A 20,072-nucleotide genomic window follows, 5' to 3' on the forward strand; every position below is an offset into this window, starting at 1 on the left:
TGTTGTAAGTGGCTAACCGTTAAAGCTTAGCAACTGAAAAAAAACCTAGCAAAATACTACAAGGGAAAACGAAGAGCAGCTAAGAATAGCAGCTAGTGTGACATAACCTGCAGATAAGTGGTTAAACATGGGTGGCTCGAGAAAGAAACAGTCGAAAAAAGTGGCGGACTTCAAAACCAATGAATGGAAATGAATTCAATAAATAAATAGGGTATTAGTCATCAGCTATTAAAAAAACCAAAATAAGAAAACAAAATTTAGGCTAATTTGAAGAATTCTCGCACCGGCGTAATGAAGGGGCCTATCGTGGAAGAAGAGCCGGAGCTAGCGAAGCGGCTAGCGGCGTTATAAGTCTTCGGTACCATGCGTAATCATGGTAAATGCGAACTCACGACCAAATAAGATCATCGAGTGCTGGTGGAAAACATCGAAGCGCACAGGGAGCGCAGTTGCTGTGTTTTGCGGAAACGTGGCTCACGTTTAGCATTCCGGACGCTAACGTGTAGCCACCCGGAGCTACCCGGCTTCAGCGCCGCTATACAGAGACACGAAAGCCTGCGGGAATCGGAGAGGAGGCGGACTTGCTAACACGAGGTGGTGTATCCCTGGACACAAAGAAAAGATTTCCATCTGCTGCAGGGATGTCGAACTTTTGGACTAGCGTGACGTCATCCGCTCCGCTACAAGCACCCCTAGGGCATCATGTTCATCTGTTAATAAACAACGGGGTAGACTGCTGGAAGTGTGAATTTCCCTACGGGGATGAATAAAGTATCTATCTATCTATTTAATTTAGCAGGGCACGCTTTCAAGTGCTACTTAAAATCACAAACTGGCATGATATACAAAATAAACTTTATCATCACATATTTTGAACTGCAGGTAATTGTTACACTGTTCCTCCTCCTCTCAAAGTTTTCTCCTTAGATATACACAAATCGGGTAAGGTTGCTCATTTTGACTTAAAAACGGCGAATTTCGCCGAAAGGTGAGGGATATTTATGCCTGAAGGAGATCGTGTTATGCACAAAAGTTAAATTTAAAACCATTTCATAGAAAAATTATATAATTTATAGTCGCAATGTTTGGGGGGGTGCAAGAAGTGTTCTTTTTCCTGGTGGGTAAGAAAGAAAATAATTCAAAAGCACTGTACTACACAGACTCTACGCTTGCCCCCTTAAATAATAGGAATAAAAAGGAAAAAAAATCAATATTCATTAAAACAAACTGCTGAAACTTTGCCCAAGTCTCTTCCTCTAACAAGTAAAGGCTGCCTCCATTTCAAAGTGACTCAGTACTGCCTGGTATGTTGTGGCAAAAGGTGGCACTGCAATTAAATTATCCTGCCTTTTTGAATTAATATTCAGTCAAACAAACTAAAAAATCGTCACCTGAGTATCTTCATTTCACAAATTAAAGTTCTAATCAAAGAGGCTCAATACTGCCCAGCATGTTGTGGCGAAAAGTGGTACTACGCCGACGACTCTTGCTCATTGAAATACAAACAAAAGGAATAAAAAGTAAAGCTAATGTGTGACTGCATGTACCGTAAATTCCGGACTATAGAGCGCACCTGATTATAAGCCGCACCCACCATATTTTAATAGGAAAACCGATTTTGTACTTACACAAGCCGCACCTGTATATAAGCCGCAAGCGCCCACATAAAAAAAGTGTAACAAAAACACAAAATTAACCCAAACCCGACTTTAAGTCCCGCGATTGAAACTGAATGTCCTTCATTAAAGTACTCAGTCCAAAAAGCACAGCTGGCAAAATGATACCGGTACTTAAAGTTTGATGCAGACCTGCAGAGTCCGGGTCCTGTTGAAAGTAATCCAAGGAAAAAAGTGTATACTTCCAAAAGGTAAGGGGAAAAATATATATCCACTATTGTCCGCCGCGTCCACAAACACTCACCTTTACTGGTCCCCACTTCCCGTCACCCCGCGTTTGTTTCGCCCCTTCTGTTTTATTCGCCCGTGCAAAACATATCAGAATAAGTGTCTGAAATAAATACATTACAAAAATATACAGTTGCAAATACATATTATACATGGTTACACATATTTACAAAGAAAGACGGTACACCGAGAGAGTTTTCAAAGCTTTAATAATAATAATATAACTTTCATCCCAAACGGTGCCTGTGACAGGGCAGTTAATGGTAGCAACACGCTCGCAACACAGTAAACGGGTCTGTTAAAAAAAAACATACCGTACTTGTAAAAATCACAGTAAACCGTCCTCATCTTCCTCCTTAGAACTGAAGCCATCAAAGTCGTCTTCCTCAGTGTCGGAAAGAAACTTTGTCACATCCCTTATTCCAAAACACGCTAGCAACACGCTCGCTCCTTCTTTATCGGACTGCTCGATTGCTTTTAGCTTGAAAGCTGCGTCATGTGCCTTTCTTTTTGCATTTTGCATGGTGAGGGTATGTTTACGCTCATTTAATTTATGCACAAGCCAAGAAGTTGCAGTCTTCTTCGGCGCATATATTCCACCGATCTAAATCTTACCTTTTGTACTCGAGCGCCGCTAGCGGCCGTTAGAAAAAATGACATAAAATGGCCGCATCACTAAATAAGCCCCAGGATTGAACGTTTGGGCAAAAAGTAGCGGCTTATAGTCCGGAATTTACGGTAGTTCAAGATGTGCAAATAGTGTTCAAGATGGCTTGGTATTCAACACACCGCCATCTTTGCAGGTGTAACGTATGAAGCACTTCTCGTATTTGCGCGTACGACACTGTGACCGGAGGTCAGGGTGTTTGTCGGCTTGCGGGGGACAAGCCGCTTAACGTTCTCGGATCAGCAGCTCACAACTCCTATTTGCGGGCCCCGGGATTTACGAGCGGCGGCGAAGAGACGCTAACGCGCTTTGAGGGCCTTTTAGCTCCGTTTCTGACGTTGCGTCATCGCGCGAGCTATCTTGAGATCGTTAGTAGTCGGGAACTGTTGAGAGAGTGCCCTTTATTTTGGAATGTTAAAAACAAGGTTTTCTTTCAATTAAATCAATGTTAATAATGAAACAAGTTGAGGTTATATGCGTACATGGAAGCTTACGGGAAGGTTTTTATCTGTTATTATTATCGTCTTGGTGCCGTCGTTTCATAAATCGGGTTCATTTGTCCATTTGGACCAGGACTACAGTGGGGCAGAATATCCCCTTCTCAAGGTTTTCTTTTTTTGCACCAGCTTTTTTTCCAGGTTTGATTCATCCATGTGTTTTACTTTGTAACCAATACTTAAATATACCACAACAAAACTCAGTATTGCTTCTGATGTATCTTTAAGAATGCATGCTTGTCTGTGTTGTTGTGAGGTTACTGCAGCGGAGGGCACCCGTGCGCCCTGTGTACTGTTAAACACAGAAAACGAATCAGCTACAAAGACTACGCCTTTAAACGCGGTGCGCCCTGTGGTGGTAAAATTACGGTAATCAGTCATTTCAGGTACACGTTAAGAATATTACTAGAACAGCTTTCTTCCATCTTCGAAACATTGCTAAAATTCGCCCAATTCTGACTCAGTCGGATACGGAGATTATAATTCATGCGTTTGTTTCCTCTCGTCTCATTTACTGTAATGTACTACTCTCCGGTCTCCCGAAGCTTCGCGTTATCATTTTTATTTACCGTATTTTCCGCACTATAGGGCGCACCGGGTTATAGGGCGCACCCCCCAAAAATAGTTTTTGGTCCTATATCTTCCATAGATAAGGCGCACTGGATGATAAGGCGCTACAATGGGAACGTCGACAAAACAGTCAGATGATTCAGTCCAACTTATTACCCCCTTAACATTCCCAAAGCTTGCAAAGAAGCAAATACGTGTCGAGAACACGTGCGGATGCGGTGTCCGTACGATGTCACTCAAATGCATCGTTTCAAATATCATTCGGAAGGTTAAAGTCTTGGGATTCAAGAAATGCCAACCATTCCTTAGTTTCTATTTTTTTTGCTCGCAACTTTACTGTGCATATGACAATAAACACTTGGAATTGAGTTGAATTCACTCAACTCATCACAGCAACATCAAGATCGCTCTAAAACAAGATCCCGGGAAAATATAAAGCCGCATAGCTCACCTAAGTTCTACGCAATCATGGTCTTCTTACAACCGTGAGTGAAGTAAATCCAGGAGAGTCAAATATTTACAAATACAGACTAATGAAACATGTTTCTTTGTGGCGTGGTTTAGCAAGCTTGCTATTCAGTCATCTTTTTCGGACAATTGCAGGGTTTGTTTTGGCCCTCTAGCCTATCCGAGGCGCCGAATAACTTCAGCCAATAGCGATCGATTTAACGGATGATTGACACATCTTTTTCAGCCAATTGCAGGGTTTGTTTCGGCCCTCTAGCCTATCCGAAGCTCCGAATAACTTTAGCCAATAGCGATCGATTCAAATGATGAGTGACACATTGGTTAGCCAATGAAACGCTGGTATATCAATCCCAGCATACACCGCGGACTACTCCACGTTCGGGGGAAAATCGAGTCGGCGGCTGTTGCGTAAGTTGCGAGACCTTGCGATTTAATATTGAGCCATATATAAGGCGCACTGTATTATAAGGCGCATGGTCAGCTTTTGAAAAAAATTAAGACTTTTAGGTGCGCCTTATAGTGCGGAAAATACGGTATTCCTTTCCCATATTTTATTAGAACGGCTGGAAATAGAGAACATAAGGGGAAATTAAATCTGAAAGTCAATTTTTTTTTTTAATACCAACAGAACCTGCCCTGCGATTGGCTGGCAACCAGTTCAGGGTGTCCCCTGCCCACTGCCCGGAGATGGCTGGGATGGGCTCCAGCCCCCCCGCGACCCTAATGAGGATAAGCGGTAAGGCTGATGAGATGAGAGATGAGACCAACAGAACCTCTAAAATCACAGCTTAAGCTAACAGGGAGCCAATGCAGGTTAGCTAAAATTGGGGTAATAGGATCAAACTTTCTTGTCTTAGTTAAAAGCCTCGCTGCAGAATTTTTTACCAGCTGCAGGCTCTTGATGCTAGCCTTCACGCTGGTTTACTAGTGATCCCAAGAGCCAAGAAGAAATCCGCAGGTTCAAGAGGGTTCTCCATTTAGGCCCTGGTGTTGTGGAATGCTCTGCCCTCAGATTCGATCATCACCCTCAATGGAACGGTCTTTATCTAGGCTTAAAACACAAATATTCTATAGCTTATGAATAGTCTGTACAGCCCTTTGAGACTTCTTGTGATAAGGGCTAAATAAATAAACATGACTTGACATGAATTGACTCTTTGTGTTAGATAAGACGATATGACTTCTGAGGCTTTTAGTGTCACCTGTAGCTTTCCACAAACTCAGTACTTGGTGCCCCTCTTTTCAGCATGTATATGCTTCTGTTCCATGATATAATTCGTAAGTATATCTTTTCTATTGCTATGAAGAGAACACTCAAAAGCATCTTCCAATTGAGGAATCTGCTCCATTAAAATGTGGAAATTTGGAGGCCTGCCTCGCTAAGATAAAAAGATTGCTGTCACTTTCTTCATTTCCTCATGGTGAGGTTTTGGAGTTTTTCCTTGCCCTCGTGTAGGTTTTAGATCAGGGGATTGTGTAATAGCTATACAAATAAACACGACTTGACAACATAACTACAGTTCTAGAAAAACCCCCATTATGTTATATTGACGTGCGATTATGAATAAATCCTCTAGTTTGTTATCGTTTCCAATCACGAGACAAGTGGAAATGCCTTTTCAATTTGAAACCAGGAAGTAGACGAGAGCGGAATCAGGAAGTCACCTGTTGCTCCGCTGAGTTTTCATGCTTCCCTTCCTACTTTTGGACAATTTTTTTTTTAGGAGAAAATTCCGAGTAGCGCGTCTGGAGTCTGTGATCAGAACACGGCGCACGTTTCTTTTTTTAACCGGCGCGAGTGAGTAAGTCGGGGATTAGCGTTAGCGTCTCTAGTAGCGTCCCGGTCACGAGCATGCAGAGATAAGGATCCTCGTTTTGGTATGGGGGGAAAAAAAAGCACAAATACGGGTAAATAAAAGTGAAAATTGAACTTAACGTTAGAAAAATTGTAAAACAAAAATGTCATTCTGCAAAAAAATAAAAATAAATACAATTAAAAAAATCGAATATAAAACAAGAATGTATTTAAAAATATACAAATATCGATATCAAAATAAACAAATTCTAGTGAAAATCTAAAACGTAAACCAATCTTCAATAAAAAAACAATGAAGTTAAGGAAAAATAATGTTACTAAATAACACAAATAAGAATCCAAATTAAAATGTGTATAAAAAATATAAAAACAAAAAATATAGTCCCAAACAAATTTTTTTTCTAAGAATTTTAATAAAAAATCTGAAAAATTTAAGAAAAAAAAAAACCCAACTTAACACAAATAAAAATTCAGAATAAAAATATAAAATATACATTAAAAAATGTAAACAAAATGGTACTGAAGTGAAAATGTTTAAAAAGTGTAATACTGTCATGAAAATTTGACGGAAAAAAAACAATACATATATTTTAACAACAAAAAAAATGTTTTTAAACATATATATAAGAATCAAATACAAATCAAGAACACATGTTTAAAATGTTATTAAAAAATATTTCAATGAAAAAGCAGGGCAGCACGGCGGCGCAGTGGTTAGCGCTCGTGCGGCACAGTTCATGTCATGGGAACCTGTCGTGGGTTCAAATCCAGCTCCGGACTTCCTGTGCGGAGTTTGTATGTTCTCCCCGTGCTTGCGTGGGTTTCCTCCGGGCACTCCGGTTTCCTCCCACGATCCAAAAACATGCATTTCAGGTCCAAATTGTCCCTAGGTGTGAATGAGTGAATGAGTTGTCTGTCCCTGTGTGCCCTGCGATTGGCAGGCAACCAGTTCAGGGTGTCCCCTGCCCACTGCCCGGAAATGGCTGGGATGGGCTCCAGCCCCCCCGCGACCCTAATGAGGATAAGCGGTACGACTAATGAGATGAGATGAAAAAGCAATACAATTTGCATGATACAACACCAACAAATATATGAATGAAAAAATGAATATTTTAAAAAAACAAAAATATAATTTTTTAAAATGCACTGCTCTTAAGTTTAAAGGCAATTAGTTGAACCTCATTCTGTTAGGACCCCCCCTCATTTACATCAAATTTTAAATATAGGGCAATTTTAATTAGAAACACGTAAATTATTGTACCTATATAGTGTATTTCTTTCCTTTAACCATACTTTTTTATTATTAAAATGATTTAACTTTAGCGTTTTTTTAAATATTAGGTTTATCTAATACTTCCTTTTATTTCTACGTACATTCATTTCTATTTTGCGAATTTCTCCTCATGAACTGACAGGATCACTTTGTGCTTTCGGTCAAGAACGCCATAAAACAAGCGAGGAAACATCATAAAGCAACCGACTGCAGCTAGCAGTTAGCTTCCTTATTTGGAAAAGTCAACAGACACTCCAAAGTGCGACACGGAAATAGCTTTAATTAAAAAAATACAATAAACCACCTTCAACATGTTTATAGCTCTTCAAAGCAGTTTAAATAAAAGTAGAAAAATAAAAACAATCGTGAGTACTCATATTAGCTTGATTCAAGCATTCTAAAAAAAAAAAATCGTATTTATTTGTGTTTAACTGTGCGCGTCAAAATCACTGACCTTAATTTGCAAGACATTGGACGCAACGGGCGGTGAGCATGCTAAATCCTTACCACTGGACTACGAGCAATATAAATGACAGATGAAAAGGCATTAGGTTGGATCTCATTATCACACTATTTTTAGCCAAGGTACTAGAAACCGATGTTAATTTTGCTGTGCATTTCACATGAACACGACAATTTGTTTATATCTTCCTATTCCATCCTTAGCATTGTGACAAATTTATTGTCATTGTATCATGTGAAAAGCACAACAAAATTAACATCGGTTTCTGGTACCATGATTAAAAATCATGCATTAATTACCCTTTACAAAATTTCGTGTTACCAACACCACTAGTAGTAGAGTGGTTAGTTCAAGGTGCTCTCATGGCTGTGACCCGGGTCCGATTCTCGTTGTAGCCAATCGTAAAGTATGAACAGAGAAAAAATGAAATATTTTGTAGGGTGCGCGTTATACACAAATAAATACTGTAGTCCTTAAATGATCTGTGTTCTGGGTTTGGTGGCAAACGTAAGGTACCCGGTATGGGCGGCCATCTCGCGGGGCGGGGTGGTGGTCTTCAAGGTGACGGCCGCGTTATTGGACGCAGGAGTGGGCGGGGCCTCCAGGGCAGGAGGGACCTCGGGTCCGAAGTCGGCAATGGGCATGGAGACGTTGCGGACTTCGTGGACCCTCAGGACCACCTCCAGAGTGTTGACCTCCTCAAAGTCGTGAGCGAGCAGAGCTTCGCACGTCCTTTGCACCTGCTCCATGCACGGAGAGAAGGAGCAAATGCGGCCCCCTGCCGGGAAAACACACGACCCCCGCGTCGACTCGGGTTTATTTACGCGGCGGTTTAAATCGAGCGTCGCGACGCAGCTGGATTGGAAAAAACACTGCAAACTGTTAGCATAAGCTCCAACGAAAACCAATATTATTCGAGTTAAAGGTATTCACAAAGACCATTTTTCCCCAATAAGGCACAGAACGTGTCATGTGCCCCACAATTATACTAATATCCTGCTAAATATTCCAAGAGCTGAGGGACTCAAGAAGTTTAGTCTCAAAGTTGAGCCATCTGATTTGTTTCCTCTCGAGCAGTGACATCATCGGAGGAACACAACAATGGCAAATCCCATTAACACAACAGTCCAATACAGTCCAAGTGTCAACCCTAAAAAAAGAGTTTATTTGAGCGCCTCTAAGAAATGCACGTTCTTGCAGGCGTCACACAAAGAACTTGACAGGGGCTGCAATGATGACTTAAGCCAGAAGATGGCCTCAGCGAGTAGAACATTTCAAAATCAAATTACCTTTCAGTGTTTGAAGAAAAAGAGATATTAATGATGTGAAAATGGAAGCTCGGGAGGTCGAGCAGTCGGTTTGGGGCCAAAGCAGTCGCAGGGTGGATTCCCGGCTCCTCCGAGTTAAATGTTGAAGTGTCCTTGGGAAAGACACTGAACCCCTAATGCAGGGGTGGCCAACCCAGTCCTCAAGAGCCACATGTCCTGCATGTTTTGGAGGTTTCTCTTCGCCAACTCAGGTGATGCAACTTTAAAGCTTGTTAGCAAGTTGTGTGGGATTTGGATAATGACCCAGGTGATTGGGTTACCTGTAATTAAGCTCTTGTTGGTGATAGGAATGAATGGAGAGGTGTTTTAAAAGGATAGTGGGATGTTTGGACAGGGCACCTGTATGATGCGGCAGGGGTAAACCAGTGAAAACTGTTGAACAAAAGAGTGTGTTGTGTCACCCTGATTTGAGTGACACGGCCGCTTTCTTGTGTCCCGTTTCAACCGGAGGGACAAAAGCATGACCAACTTAGGTGCTGAGGTGCCTAACTTGTCTGGGCATTTGGGTTGACCATGGTCCAAAAATGTTTGTGTGTGTTTTTTTTGCTATTTTTTTCTCTTTTTTTATTATTTTCTTTGTTATAGTATGTGTTTGTCTTGCTGTCGATCACCCCTCTTGAGGGATATGACCAAGGTAGAAAGATAGATGGATAGATAGATAGTAATTAAGCAGAGAAACTCCAAAAACATGAAGGACATGCGGCCCTTGGGGACTAGGTAGGGCCTAATAGCTCTGATGAGCCGGTAGGTCCCCTGCATGGCTGACTCCGCTATCGGTGTGTGAGTGTGAGTGTGAATAGGTAAAGTGTGATATGCGTTGTAAAGCGCCTTGGAGGTCCTCAGTGACTGGTTAAAGCGCTTTAGAAATGCAGTCCATTTACCGTCCCCATAATTCAAATGGGCTTAAAAACCACACCATTTCTAGTTTTAAGACCACAGTTTGCAATTAAAAAAGAAATTAAACAAGGAAGTAAAGGTGAAAATTCCCCAAAACAACAAATATTTAAATTTCAGCGAATACAATAGCTCAAGTGGCCTTGAAACAACAACACCCTTGCTTCTGTATGTCTCTCAGTGCGTCGTTTCACCCGGGGAGAGGCCCAGATAACCTCGGCTAAAATGGGACGGGGCGGCCATAAAGCGTACGGTCACCTTAGCAACGGGGGCAGCAAACAGGAAGGGAAAGGGGTGGATGATTTAACAAGTTCAATTGCAATTAACAGCACACTGGACGCATTGTTGAGCTCCCATTTGTTTTATGCACTTGCATAAAGGAATTTAGGGGCTTGGGGGGGGTTGTTATAGAAAGAGGATTGCAAAACAGTATGAAAGGGGGTGGAGGGATTTTATATTAAGACGTCAAGGACCTGATGGAGAGCAGCTTCATCCTAAACAAGGAAGTCGGGCGGTCGGCCAAAAACACAACGAGAGTTACAAGCGAGAGGAAGGAATGAGAGAGACGGGAAAGGAAATGTTAAAAGACACCGGCAGAAAATGAAACGATGGCCTTGAAAAAAGAAAGAACGATCGACCTTCCCGCTGTCATTTGGGGATGCTCGTCGAATTCTGTTTCGGGGGGACGTGGACGGAGTTATCGTGACCTGCGTTGCTGCATGGCCGTCTATGGACATGCAACGCTTTAGTTTACGTGCGCGCGTGTATCACGACGTGCACGTGGACATTAGGCAGCACGTCCATAAAAGGGAGTTGTAGAGCGGAGCATCTCGTCTCCTGAATTCTATCCCGTCTTTGAGTCTTGTAAACCTGACGTCGGTTTTAGATAGATAGATGGATAGATAGATACTTTATTCGACTAAATTGTTTGGAGTTTGTTAAAAATTAAATGCAGTAGAAAAAAGTACAGTGGAACCTCGGTTCTCGACCATAATCCGTTCCAGAACCCTGTTCGAAAACCGATTTGTTCCATCACCGAAATTGTTTTTCCCATTAAAAGTAATGTAAAATCATTTTAATCCGTTCCAACACCCGGAATGTCTACCATGAACGTAAACATGAAGCTAACCCAGGCTAATCGTACGTCCGCGTTAGCGTAATCTTCCGTACGAAAGATGACGCTAACATGAACGTGTAAAAGTAAAAAAATCAGGTCGTTTACACGTCATTTAGCACCCGGGTCTCCACAACAAGTGGTGAGCGGTTAAAGGATAAAGAAAAGAATTATGAATAGGATTTCTTACCTTTGTGGTGGTCTGCAGAAGCCATGCTCTATTCCCTCGAAAGAAGGGAAACTCGCACACCTTCTTCATATTTTGCAATTATTTCTTTCTTAAATGCAATAGTTGTACGCACTACTCTTCTTTTTTCACCTGTAGCAACTTTGCTGCCTGCACTGACCTTCTTCGGAGGCATAATTAGGGGCTAAAACACTCCGTTCACCGATATTAAAAGCAAAAGCGAAAAGAAGCAAGTCCGCACGTGATAACAGTTCTTCATGAGGAGTGGGGGCAATCTACACCCGTACACCGCTCAGAATCGGACCCTAGCGTACCGGCTTTCGAACTCTGATTTTTTTTCAACAAAAAGCGAAGCAAGACTTTCTCTAAATTTTGGGTCGAGAACCGATTTGTTCAAACTCAGAGGCGTTCGAAAACCGAGGTTCCACTGTAAAATGATATCGTCTTTCGTGTTTGCAAAAACAATGAATTAGCTTCAATGAAATCAAGTTCATGAGATGGAGTGACCACCAAATGAGCTCAATGTTTGATATGTTTTACTACAATAAAAATATTTTGTGGGTCTATCTTCATTTTTGGAAGCTTTGCATTTATTTCGGGGGTTGCAAGCCTTTCGAAGCTGGAGCTACTCTTTTTATATGTAGAGCATAGGGCTACCAGTATCATATGTGTTTCTAAAATTATTTATTGTGTAATTAATGTGATATTATTATCTTATTATCAAGTTGTAACTACAAAAATCATAGTTATAAGAGCTTCAGTTAAACAGAGTCTTTTAAAATGGCACTGAGTAATTTACATAAATAAATGATTGGTTAATTTTAAAAAGAAATTTGGAAGAACTGATGATGTATTTAAAGGCGGTTCACGTAACTTCCAAAATGTTCTACTTGCTGACGCCATTTTCTTGCTAAAATCATCATAGCAGCTCCTTTTGTTGCACGTGTAAGTATGTGAAATTCTTAGACGTCCTCAAATAAACTCTTCCCTTTTCATCTTTTTGGGTTAGCGTTTGGACTGTATTGGAAGCAGTCCTTCTCTTACTTTCACCATTTTCATCTTGGAATAAAAGAAAACCATGACTACACGCGTGATAGGATTTTGTAACAACGGCCACCATTTCTTCATGGGTAGGCTTACCGTGGGACTTAAGGGCAGTCTTGGCGTGCGGAACGGCCTCCCAGGGACTGGGGATGTCCAGGAAGACGGCGTCGGCCACGCCCGTCACCCCAAAACCGTCCTTGCAGACGTCGGCATTGACAACGGTGACCAGGTGGTCCACTCGGTGTTCTGCAAACTCCTCCTGGGCTTTTTGGGCGCGTTGTTGGTGAAATTCCACCGTGTGGAGGCGGCCGGTGGGCGCGATGGTGCGCAGAATGGCGTGGGAAAGAGACCCGCTGCCAGTTCCTGAAAACGAAAGTCAGAAAACGTTTCAGTTTTTCAAAAATGATTTAATTTGACTACAAGCTGTGACACTTTTGTAAACTGAAGTCGCTAGCTAGCCACGATAGGTTTGTTTTGGCCGTCACCCCAAAATTGGCAGTTCTCAACCAATAACCTTACATTGCCTTGCAAAAATATTGGCCACACAAAAACTCATCTATAAAAAACTCAATATTCGAAGAATCAACTACATGAGAAGAAACCAAACTCATACAACATATGATATTGTGCTAACAAATAAAAAAAGTAACCATTGGTCCATTTTTTTCTTACAAAACAGCTCCTGTTTCTTAATATTGATGGGGATCGTTTGTGAACAGCATTTTTCAGATCTTACCACAAATGCCGATTAAGGTCTGGACTTTTGCTTGGCCGTTCTAAGACCTTTATATTGTTAATTCGAAACCATTCAATTGAAGATTTGGCTTTATATTTAAAACGTTGTACTGTTGGAAGGTGAACCTATGACAAATTCTCAGGTCTAAAGGGCAGAGTATGACTAGTAGTTGTCCTAGGCACAGAGTGTCGCACCTTAGCTATGTATGCCTGCAGGTCATTCAACGAAATATTAGGCCTCTTGGTTGCTTCTCTGATTAGTTTTCTCCTTGTTTGGGCAGAAAGTGTATGAGCGCAACCAGGTCTTGGTAGGTTTGCAGTTGTTTTTGTTCTCTTCATTTTGATAATATTGCTTGCCCAGTGCTCCGGCAGATCAGTAAATCTTGTATCCAATTCCCGATACAAAAAATTTCTACAACTTTATCCCTGACCTGCTTGGTGTGTTTGTTATTAGGTCTTATCAGGTGCCCCCTTTCACAGATCTCTGATCCCATCACAAAGCAGGTGCATTTGATCTGACACGCAGGTAAACTGTCATGTAGGTTGATATTGGGTCATTCGATTGTGTCTGTCACGTTGTTGAATTACTTTCAATTTTTTAGCTTTAAGTTTGAAGCCTGAAATGTGGCAATATGACAAAAAGGCCCTATTTTCGCCGGGCACCGTAGCAGCCGACTTCGTCAAATCAACAATTTGTCACTATTAGTAGGGGTTCACTTTACCGACGAGTGGCACTAGCATAGCTACAGGTATCACTGAATAGCATCAACATTTGAAGGGTAAACCTGTGTCAGATTGACTGTCCCATTCATGTGTTGTTTATATTGGCACACGAAGGTGGGGGGGGTTTATTTGTGAGGACTCCTCCGGAGCGCCATGGAGACCGGCAACGCCGCCAGTGAAGCTCTCAAGTACTCGTTGATGGATGTGATTGTTTAAGACGCACCACGAGCCGAAAACCCCAACAACCGATTCGGCTTGTCGAGGGGGTGGGCTGTTTCCGCGGCGACAGGCCTCAAGGTGACTCTCCGAATGGAGATCCGGGCTACCGAGCCGAAGCAACGTTTGTGTGCATGCTTCCGAATTCATCGGCAGATCACTGTCCTATTTGAGCTGCCGGTAAAGGAAGGACTGACCTGCATCGTCCGCACTAAACGTGATTAAACGCAGAGAGAAAACGCTATCGCAGCTTTCCCTTCCCCCCCTCGAGCTTCCTCGTGCCCAGGACAGACCAGAAATATTGATAGTGGAAGTAACCGAGTGGGGGATGAGGCTGGAGCAGAAAGCAATGCAGCACCATGAAGAAGAATGAATAAAAAGAAGGTTGAGGCTTCTTAGAAGAATAAATAGAATGTTAATTGTTAGCCGTATGTTAGCCTTCAGAGACTTTTCAATCTGACCAAGCTAAGAATAAATTTGTTGATGACTAAATTGGTGAAACAAGAAGTGGAACAATATTTGGGTGGACTTTTAGTGGAAATGTGTTTCCATGTATGGCTTTATAAACATTTATAATGAATCGATTTCATTCACCTTAATCCAACATGGATTCATAAAAGGATGAAATAACTACACCGGAACCTCGGTTTTCGAACGCCTCTCAGTTCGAACAAATAGGAGTCCGACCAAAAATGTCGAGAAATTCTTACTTCGCTGTACGGTCAAAAAAAAATCGGAGTTCGAACGCCGGGGTGGATGTTTCACATCACATTTTTTTACTCCTTTTAATTTTTTCAGGTGCAATTGCACCTCCAATACACTAGGGGGCGTCCGAGATTAAACAAATGTGTAGCAAATGAGCAGAGTTACAGAATTTCACCACCCCTGATGAAGCTGCAGCCACCAGAGTCATCATGACTTTAATGACACTGTCATGAACCACTGCCGAAAAGTGCTAAAAAGAAGGCAGAAGCAAGTGTCATTGGATAGATATTTCAAGAGAAAAGAACATCCTGTAGCCAGTCCTCCGTAGCAAAGAGATTTGAACGTGTTAGCACCCCTCAGACAGAAGAGCTCCCCGAAATTTTTATGGAAGGGGACTCTCCTTCCAAACAATAATTTTCCTTCCTCCTCCTTCCCTCTCACCGTCCATCTGCACCTTCTGCTGACCACCACAAAGGTAAAAAATCCTATTCATAATTATTTACTTTATCCTTTTTTTATTTTTACACGTTCATGTTAGCGTCATCTTTCGTACGGAAGATTACGCTAACGCGAACGTACGATTAGCCTGGGTTACATTTATGTTATTTGTATCTTAAAGGTAAACATTCAGGGTGTAGGAACGGATTAAAACGATTTACATTATTTGTAATGGGAAAAATGATTTCTGTGTTCGAACAAATCGCTTTTCGAACAGGGTTCTGGAACCGATTATGGTCGAGAACCGAGGTTCCACTGTATTTGTCTTTTTGATAGGTTGGGGTTCCTTGGCTTAAAATCCTTTTCTCAGGCCATCTTCTGCCATCCCTATCAGTGTGGATGAGCTCCCTTTGGGTACGTTTACTTACATGGTTAGTCTTTGCCTTGCAAGCATTACATTATTTTAAAAATTGTATTTTCAATATTATTTATTTTGTCATTTTATTTGCACGATTTTGTGTCTGTGTACTGTATTTGGTATTTCAGGTTAATGGTTGCCAATAAAGGGGAGGATTTTATGTTTCTACTGTACACTGAATGTTTTATACGACACTTGGCAATTTGAGTTTCATTGGTCGAAAAGTGCCTTGCAAATTCATTTTAAATGGAATTTTGGAAATGTAAGAAAAAAAAGGTATTTGTGAGAACCAGTAAATGTTTTAGAGATAGATAGATAGATAAATAGATGTTTCGATATAGATAGATAGATAGATGTCTCGATATAGATAGATAGATAGATAGATGTCTCGATATAGATAGATAGATAGATAGATGTCTCGATATAGATAGATAGATAGATAGATGTCTCGATATAGATAGATAGATAGATGTCTCGATATAGATAGATAGATAGATGTCTCGATATAGATAGATAGATAGATAGATGTCTCGATATAGATAGATAGATAGATGTCTCGATATAGATAGATAGATAGATGTCTAGATAGATAGATAGATGTCTAGATAGAAAGATAGATGTCTAGATAGATAGGTAGATGTCTAGATAGATGTCTAGATAGATGTCTAGATAGATGTCTAGATAGATGTCTAGGTAGATGTCTAGATAGATGTCTAGATAGATGTCTAGGTAGATGTCTAGGTAGATGTCTAGGTAGATGTCTAGGTAGATGTCTAGGTAGGTAGGTAGGTAGGTAGGTAGGTAGGTAGGTAGGTAGGTAGGTAGGTAGGTAGGTAGGTAGGTAGGTAGGTAGGTAGGTAGGTAGGTAGGTAGGTAGGTAGGTAGGTAGGTAGGTAGGTAGGTAGGTAGGTAGGTAGGTAGGTAGGTAGGTAGGTAGGTAGGTAGGTAGGTAGGTAGGTAGGTAGGTAGGTAGGTAGGTAGGTAGGTAGGTAGGTAGGTAGGTAGGTAGGTAGGTAGGTAGGTAGGTAGATAGATAGATAGATAGATAGATAGATAGATAGATAGATACATAGATAGATAGATAGATAGATAGATAGAGATAGATAGATAGATAGATAAATAACTTTATTCATCCCCACAGGGAAATTCACGTTTTTTCAATATATATTATTTACTGTTTGAATAATTAAAATTTCCAATTTTTTTTAATTTACTGTGAATCATTTTTGTGTTCAAGAAAATCATTGTTTTTATCTAATTCATTGATTGATATTTCAATATCGATTACTCTTTTGTAAAATAGCATCAAAAATAAAATCATTTTACAAGATACCTCCCTTAATTTAATCAGTTTTTCCGAGTTATCATCTCCTTGATATTTAGGAAATATACATTTTCTATCAATAAACCATAAATGATAGATCATTTCAATTATATTGTGAAAAATAGGAAATTGATGCATTCCCATCTTAGTGACAATCACGAAAATAATCTGCTACACCTTGGAATGAAATCATATAAGTGGGGCGGCAGTCAATCAGGAGTTAGAACGGTCGTCTTGGGACCAAAGGTTCGATTCCTGGTTCCTCTGAGTTAAATATCGTGTCCTTGGGCAAGACACTGAATCCCTAATGCCCCGGATAAGCGGGTATTTGCCTTGCATGGCTGACTCTGCTATCGCTGTTTGAGTATGAATGGGTAAAGTGTGAAGTGTATTGTAAAGCGCTCTGGAGGTCCTCAGGGACAGGTAAATTGCTATATAAAAGCAGTGCATTACTTAAAAGTCCGGAAAAGTCTACAAGAACAACTAAATTTTTGGATATCAGAGTTTGAATACGATTGGTTCATAGACATCATCAACACCGGACTGATTTTAAAATAAAAATGGTAGAAAAAAAAGTCTAATCGATCCAAGACGGCACGATTGAACAACAGCCATTCTCACCCGACTCGCAGACGAAGGATCCGGGTTTGAGCTCCAGCATGAGGGTGATGGTGGCGATGTCAGTGGTGTAGAGGATCTGCGTACGGTGGGGTAAGGTCACGGTCCAGAGTTCGGGTGTCGGGTGCAGGACGTGCACCCAGCCCCCTTTGCTGCACGTCACTTTAGCGCCGTACGGTTTTCCGATCAGGTCGGTGGAGTGGCGGATGGCGCCGTAGCGAGTTTGCGTTTGAGCGCCGTGTCGCACCTTGACCGGCATCATGCACTCGTGGCCCAGGTACACGATGGCCACGTCGCCGTCCTGGATCTCCTCGGAGTATTTTATAAAACTCATCACCATGCGCTTCTGGAAAGGATGAAACGAGTCGTTGATGATAATGACAATAAAGACACAAAAACAAATACCGTATTTTCCGCACTATAAGGCGCACCTAAAAGCCTTTATTTTTTTCAAAAGCTGACCATGCGCCTTATAATACAGTGCGCCTTATTTATGGCTCAATGGTGTGTCGCAAAGTCTTGCAACTAACTTGCAGCCGCCGACTAGATTTTCCCCCGAACGCCAAGTAGTCTGCGGTGTATGCTGGGATTTATTTACCGGCGTTTCATTGGCTAACCAATGTGTCAATCGTCATTTGAATCGATCACTATTGGCTAAAGTTATTCGGAGGTCAAGGGGCGGATCCTTTTTATCATTTACGGGCTGGCATAGGCTTAAGCTGCAAAACAAAGCCTGCAATTGGCCGAAAAAGACGTGTCAATCATCAGTTGAATCGATCACTATTGGCTTGACTCCCACTTTTCCTTAACATTTTAAAGAAGGGGTGGGAGACAAACCTTCTTGGATGAGTTTTTATTTTAATTTTAAAAAGACCTTTAGAAAATGAAAATGTTGCGAGTTCAGCTAAAAGGGCAAAAAAAACTGATGAATAAAAACTGAAAATTCCAGGAAATCCAAGTGTACTGTCTCATCAAGAGTCTCTTGATCGCCGCTACTCCGCCCATGCACACGCCTGCACACAACTCACGCATAATCAACTTGATTTTTTTTCATGATGACATATTTTTACTATATCTTTTATGTTAAATCAATATTTGAATGAGTTTTCTAGCTTTTGAGAGGTCCAATTAGTTACTAAATGTGCTCCCTGTTAGCTTAAGATGTGATTTTAAGGTTTTGTTGGTACTATACAAAATCATGCATGGACTTACTCCCTTATATCTTTCAGATTTAATTTCCCCCTAAGTTCCAGTCTGGAGCCTTTGCTCTGAAAATGCTGGTCTACTCATCCCAAGAGCCAAGAAGAAATCCGCAGGTGCAAGAGCGTTCTCCGTTAGGGCCCCGGTGTTGTGAAAAACTCTGCCCCCCGGGATTCAATCTGTGGAACTGTTTAAATCTAGGCTTAAACCACACTTCTATTCCATAGCTTATAAATGACCTATATTTTCTGTTGACAATATCTGTGTCTTATTTGTTATTGCAACATCCATTGCAGTCTGGTCATCTGCGCAGTCCTTCGAGACTCTTTGTGATTAAGGGCTAGACAAATAAACATAACTTGACTCATTACACGAGCAATTCGAGCTACGAGCACGTTCCTAGAACGATTTCAACTCTTGTGAAGAGGCACCGCTGCAGTGGTCATTTGAGTTGAAGTTTTGTTGACAAATTGCACTCCTTGAATACATTTTCCATGCATCAGTTCAAAGCAGCAAGTGGAATAAAACAAATGGATCCTCATCACCATTTCAAAAGCATAATAATTAACAGTGCTAGCACCGCACCATGGGGTCAAACGGCGCGATGACGTCTCTGGGGTGATAAGGGACATAGGTGGTGCCAACTATTTGAAAGTGCCCTTGGAAAAAAACTGATAAGATTACACCACTCTTGATTCAAACACATAATACAACAAAAATAACAAATAATACATCACTTAAAAAAACGTAAAATTTGAGCACGTAAAAAGCAAACTTCGGCTCTTTATATATTAGTGAAACGACTACAGAAAAGACGAGCAGTATTATCGTAATACGATAACGTAATTCAATTAAATAATACTTAAGACGTATTATAAATTAAGAACGTTGAAACAAAATAACGTAAGTATGTCACAGATTTGAACCAAGATGTTAACAGCATTCACGAGCATGCGCAGAACACGTCCATGCTAATAGCGTTAGCTTCACAGGCTAACGGGCTAAAAAGCTAGCAATACAACGAAACCATTTTGAGGACTAGACTTACTGGGTCAACAACAGTACTTGTTCGGTACCTCCAAATCTGTATTTTTATACAAAAATGAACTAATTTTGCCTTTTTCTTGAAGAAATGTAGAGGCGAATAGTCACACGTGCCGGTAAGTTTACAGGGAGTTGGGAACCGGAAGTGGCTGCATTTCGCAGATCAATATACTACCAGGAGCAGCGTGTTGTATGTAATGTGATAGTGCAGATTGTTTGTAGGTTTGCGTTTTGAAAGTGAAAGTGCAAAGGATTTGTAGCTCTACAGACTAATTTATTTTATTTTTATTCATTTTTCAAAAGTGTTTCTGATTAAATAGAATTTTATGACATTTTTGTGTATGTTGTATCAAAGTTATAAGAAAAAACCCTTTTGGGTGTGTCAGGTGACACGACAGGTTGTTTATACATCTACGTTTTTAAAGT

General features: G+C 41.0%; 1 protein-coding gene across 2 annotated transcripts; it reads right to left on the reverse strand.

The window, feature by feature from the left end:
• Nucleotides 1-7,455: 7,455 nt before the first annotated feature.
• On the reverse strand, nucleotides 7,456-19,796 carry trmt61a (tRNA methyltransferase 61A). 2 transcript variants are annotated; one of them, XM_088354272.1, is made up of 4 exons: nucleotides 19,651-19,796; nucleotides 17,406-17,748; nucleotides 12,322-12,588; nucleotides 7,456-8,436 (listed from the first exon to the last, which is right to left on the reverse strand). In XM_088354272.1, the coding sequence occupies exons 2-4, from the start codon at nucleotides 17,740-17,742 to the stop codon at nucleotides 8,132-8,134; spliced, it is 909 nt and encodes a 302-aa protein (XP_088210398.1). In that variant the 5' UTR covers nucleotides 17,743-17,748; nucleotides 19,651-19,796; the 3' UTR covers nucleotides 7,456-8,131. The 2 variants fall into 2 exon arrangements, with proteins under 2 accessions (XP_088210398.1, XP_088210399.1); XM_088354273.1 differs by having other exon boundaries at nucleotides 19,720-19,793.
• Between the last annotated feature and the right edge of the window lie 276 nt (nucleotides 19,797-20,072).

This window comes from Urocampus carinirostris, chromosome 15, assembly GCF_059441175.1.
Source record: "Urocampus carinirostris isolate Australia breed hairy pipefish chromosome 15, RoL_Ucar_1.0, whole genome shotgun sequence".
In the NCBI taxonomy this organism is placed as follows: Eukaryota; Metazoa; Chordata; class Actinopteri; order Syngnathiformes; family Syngnathidae; genus Urocampus; species Urocampus carinirostris.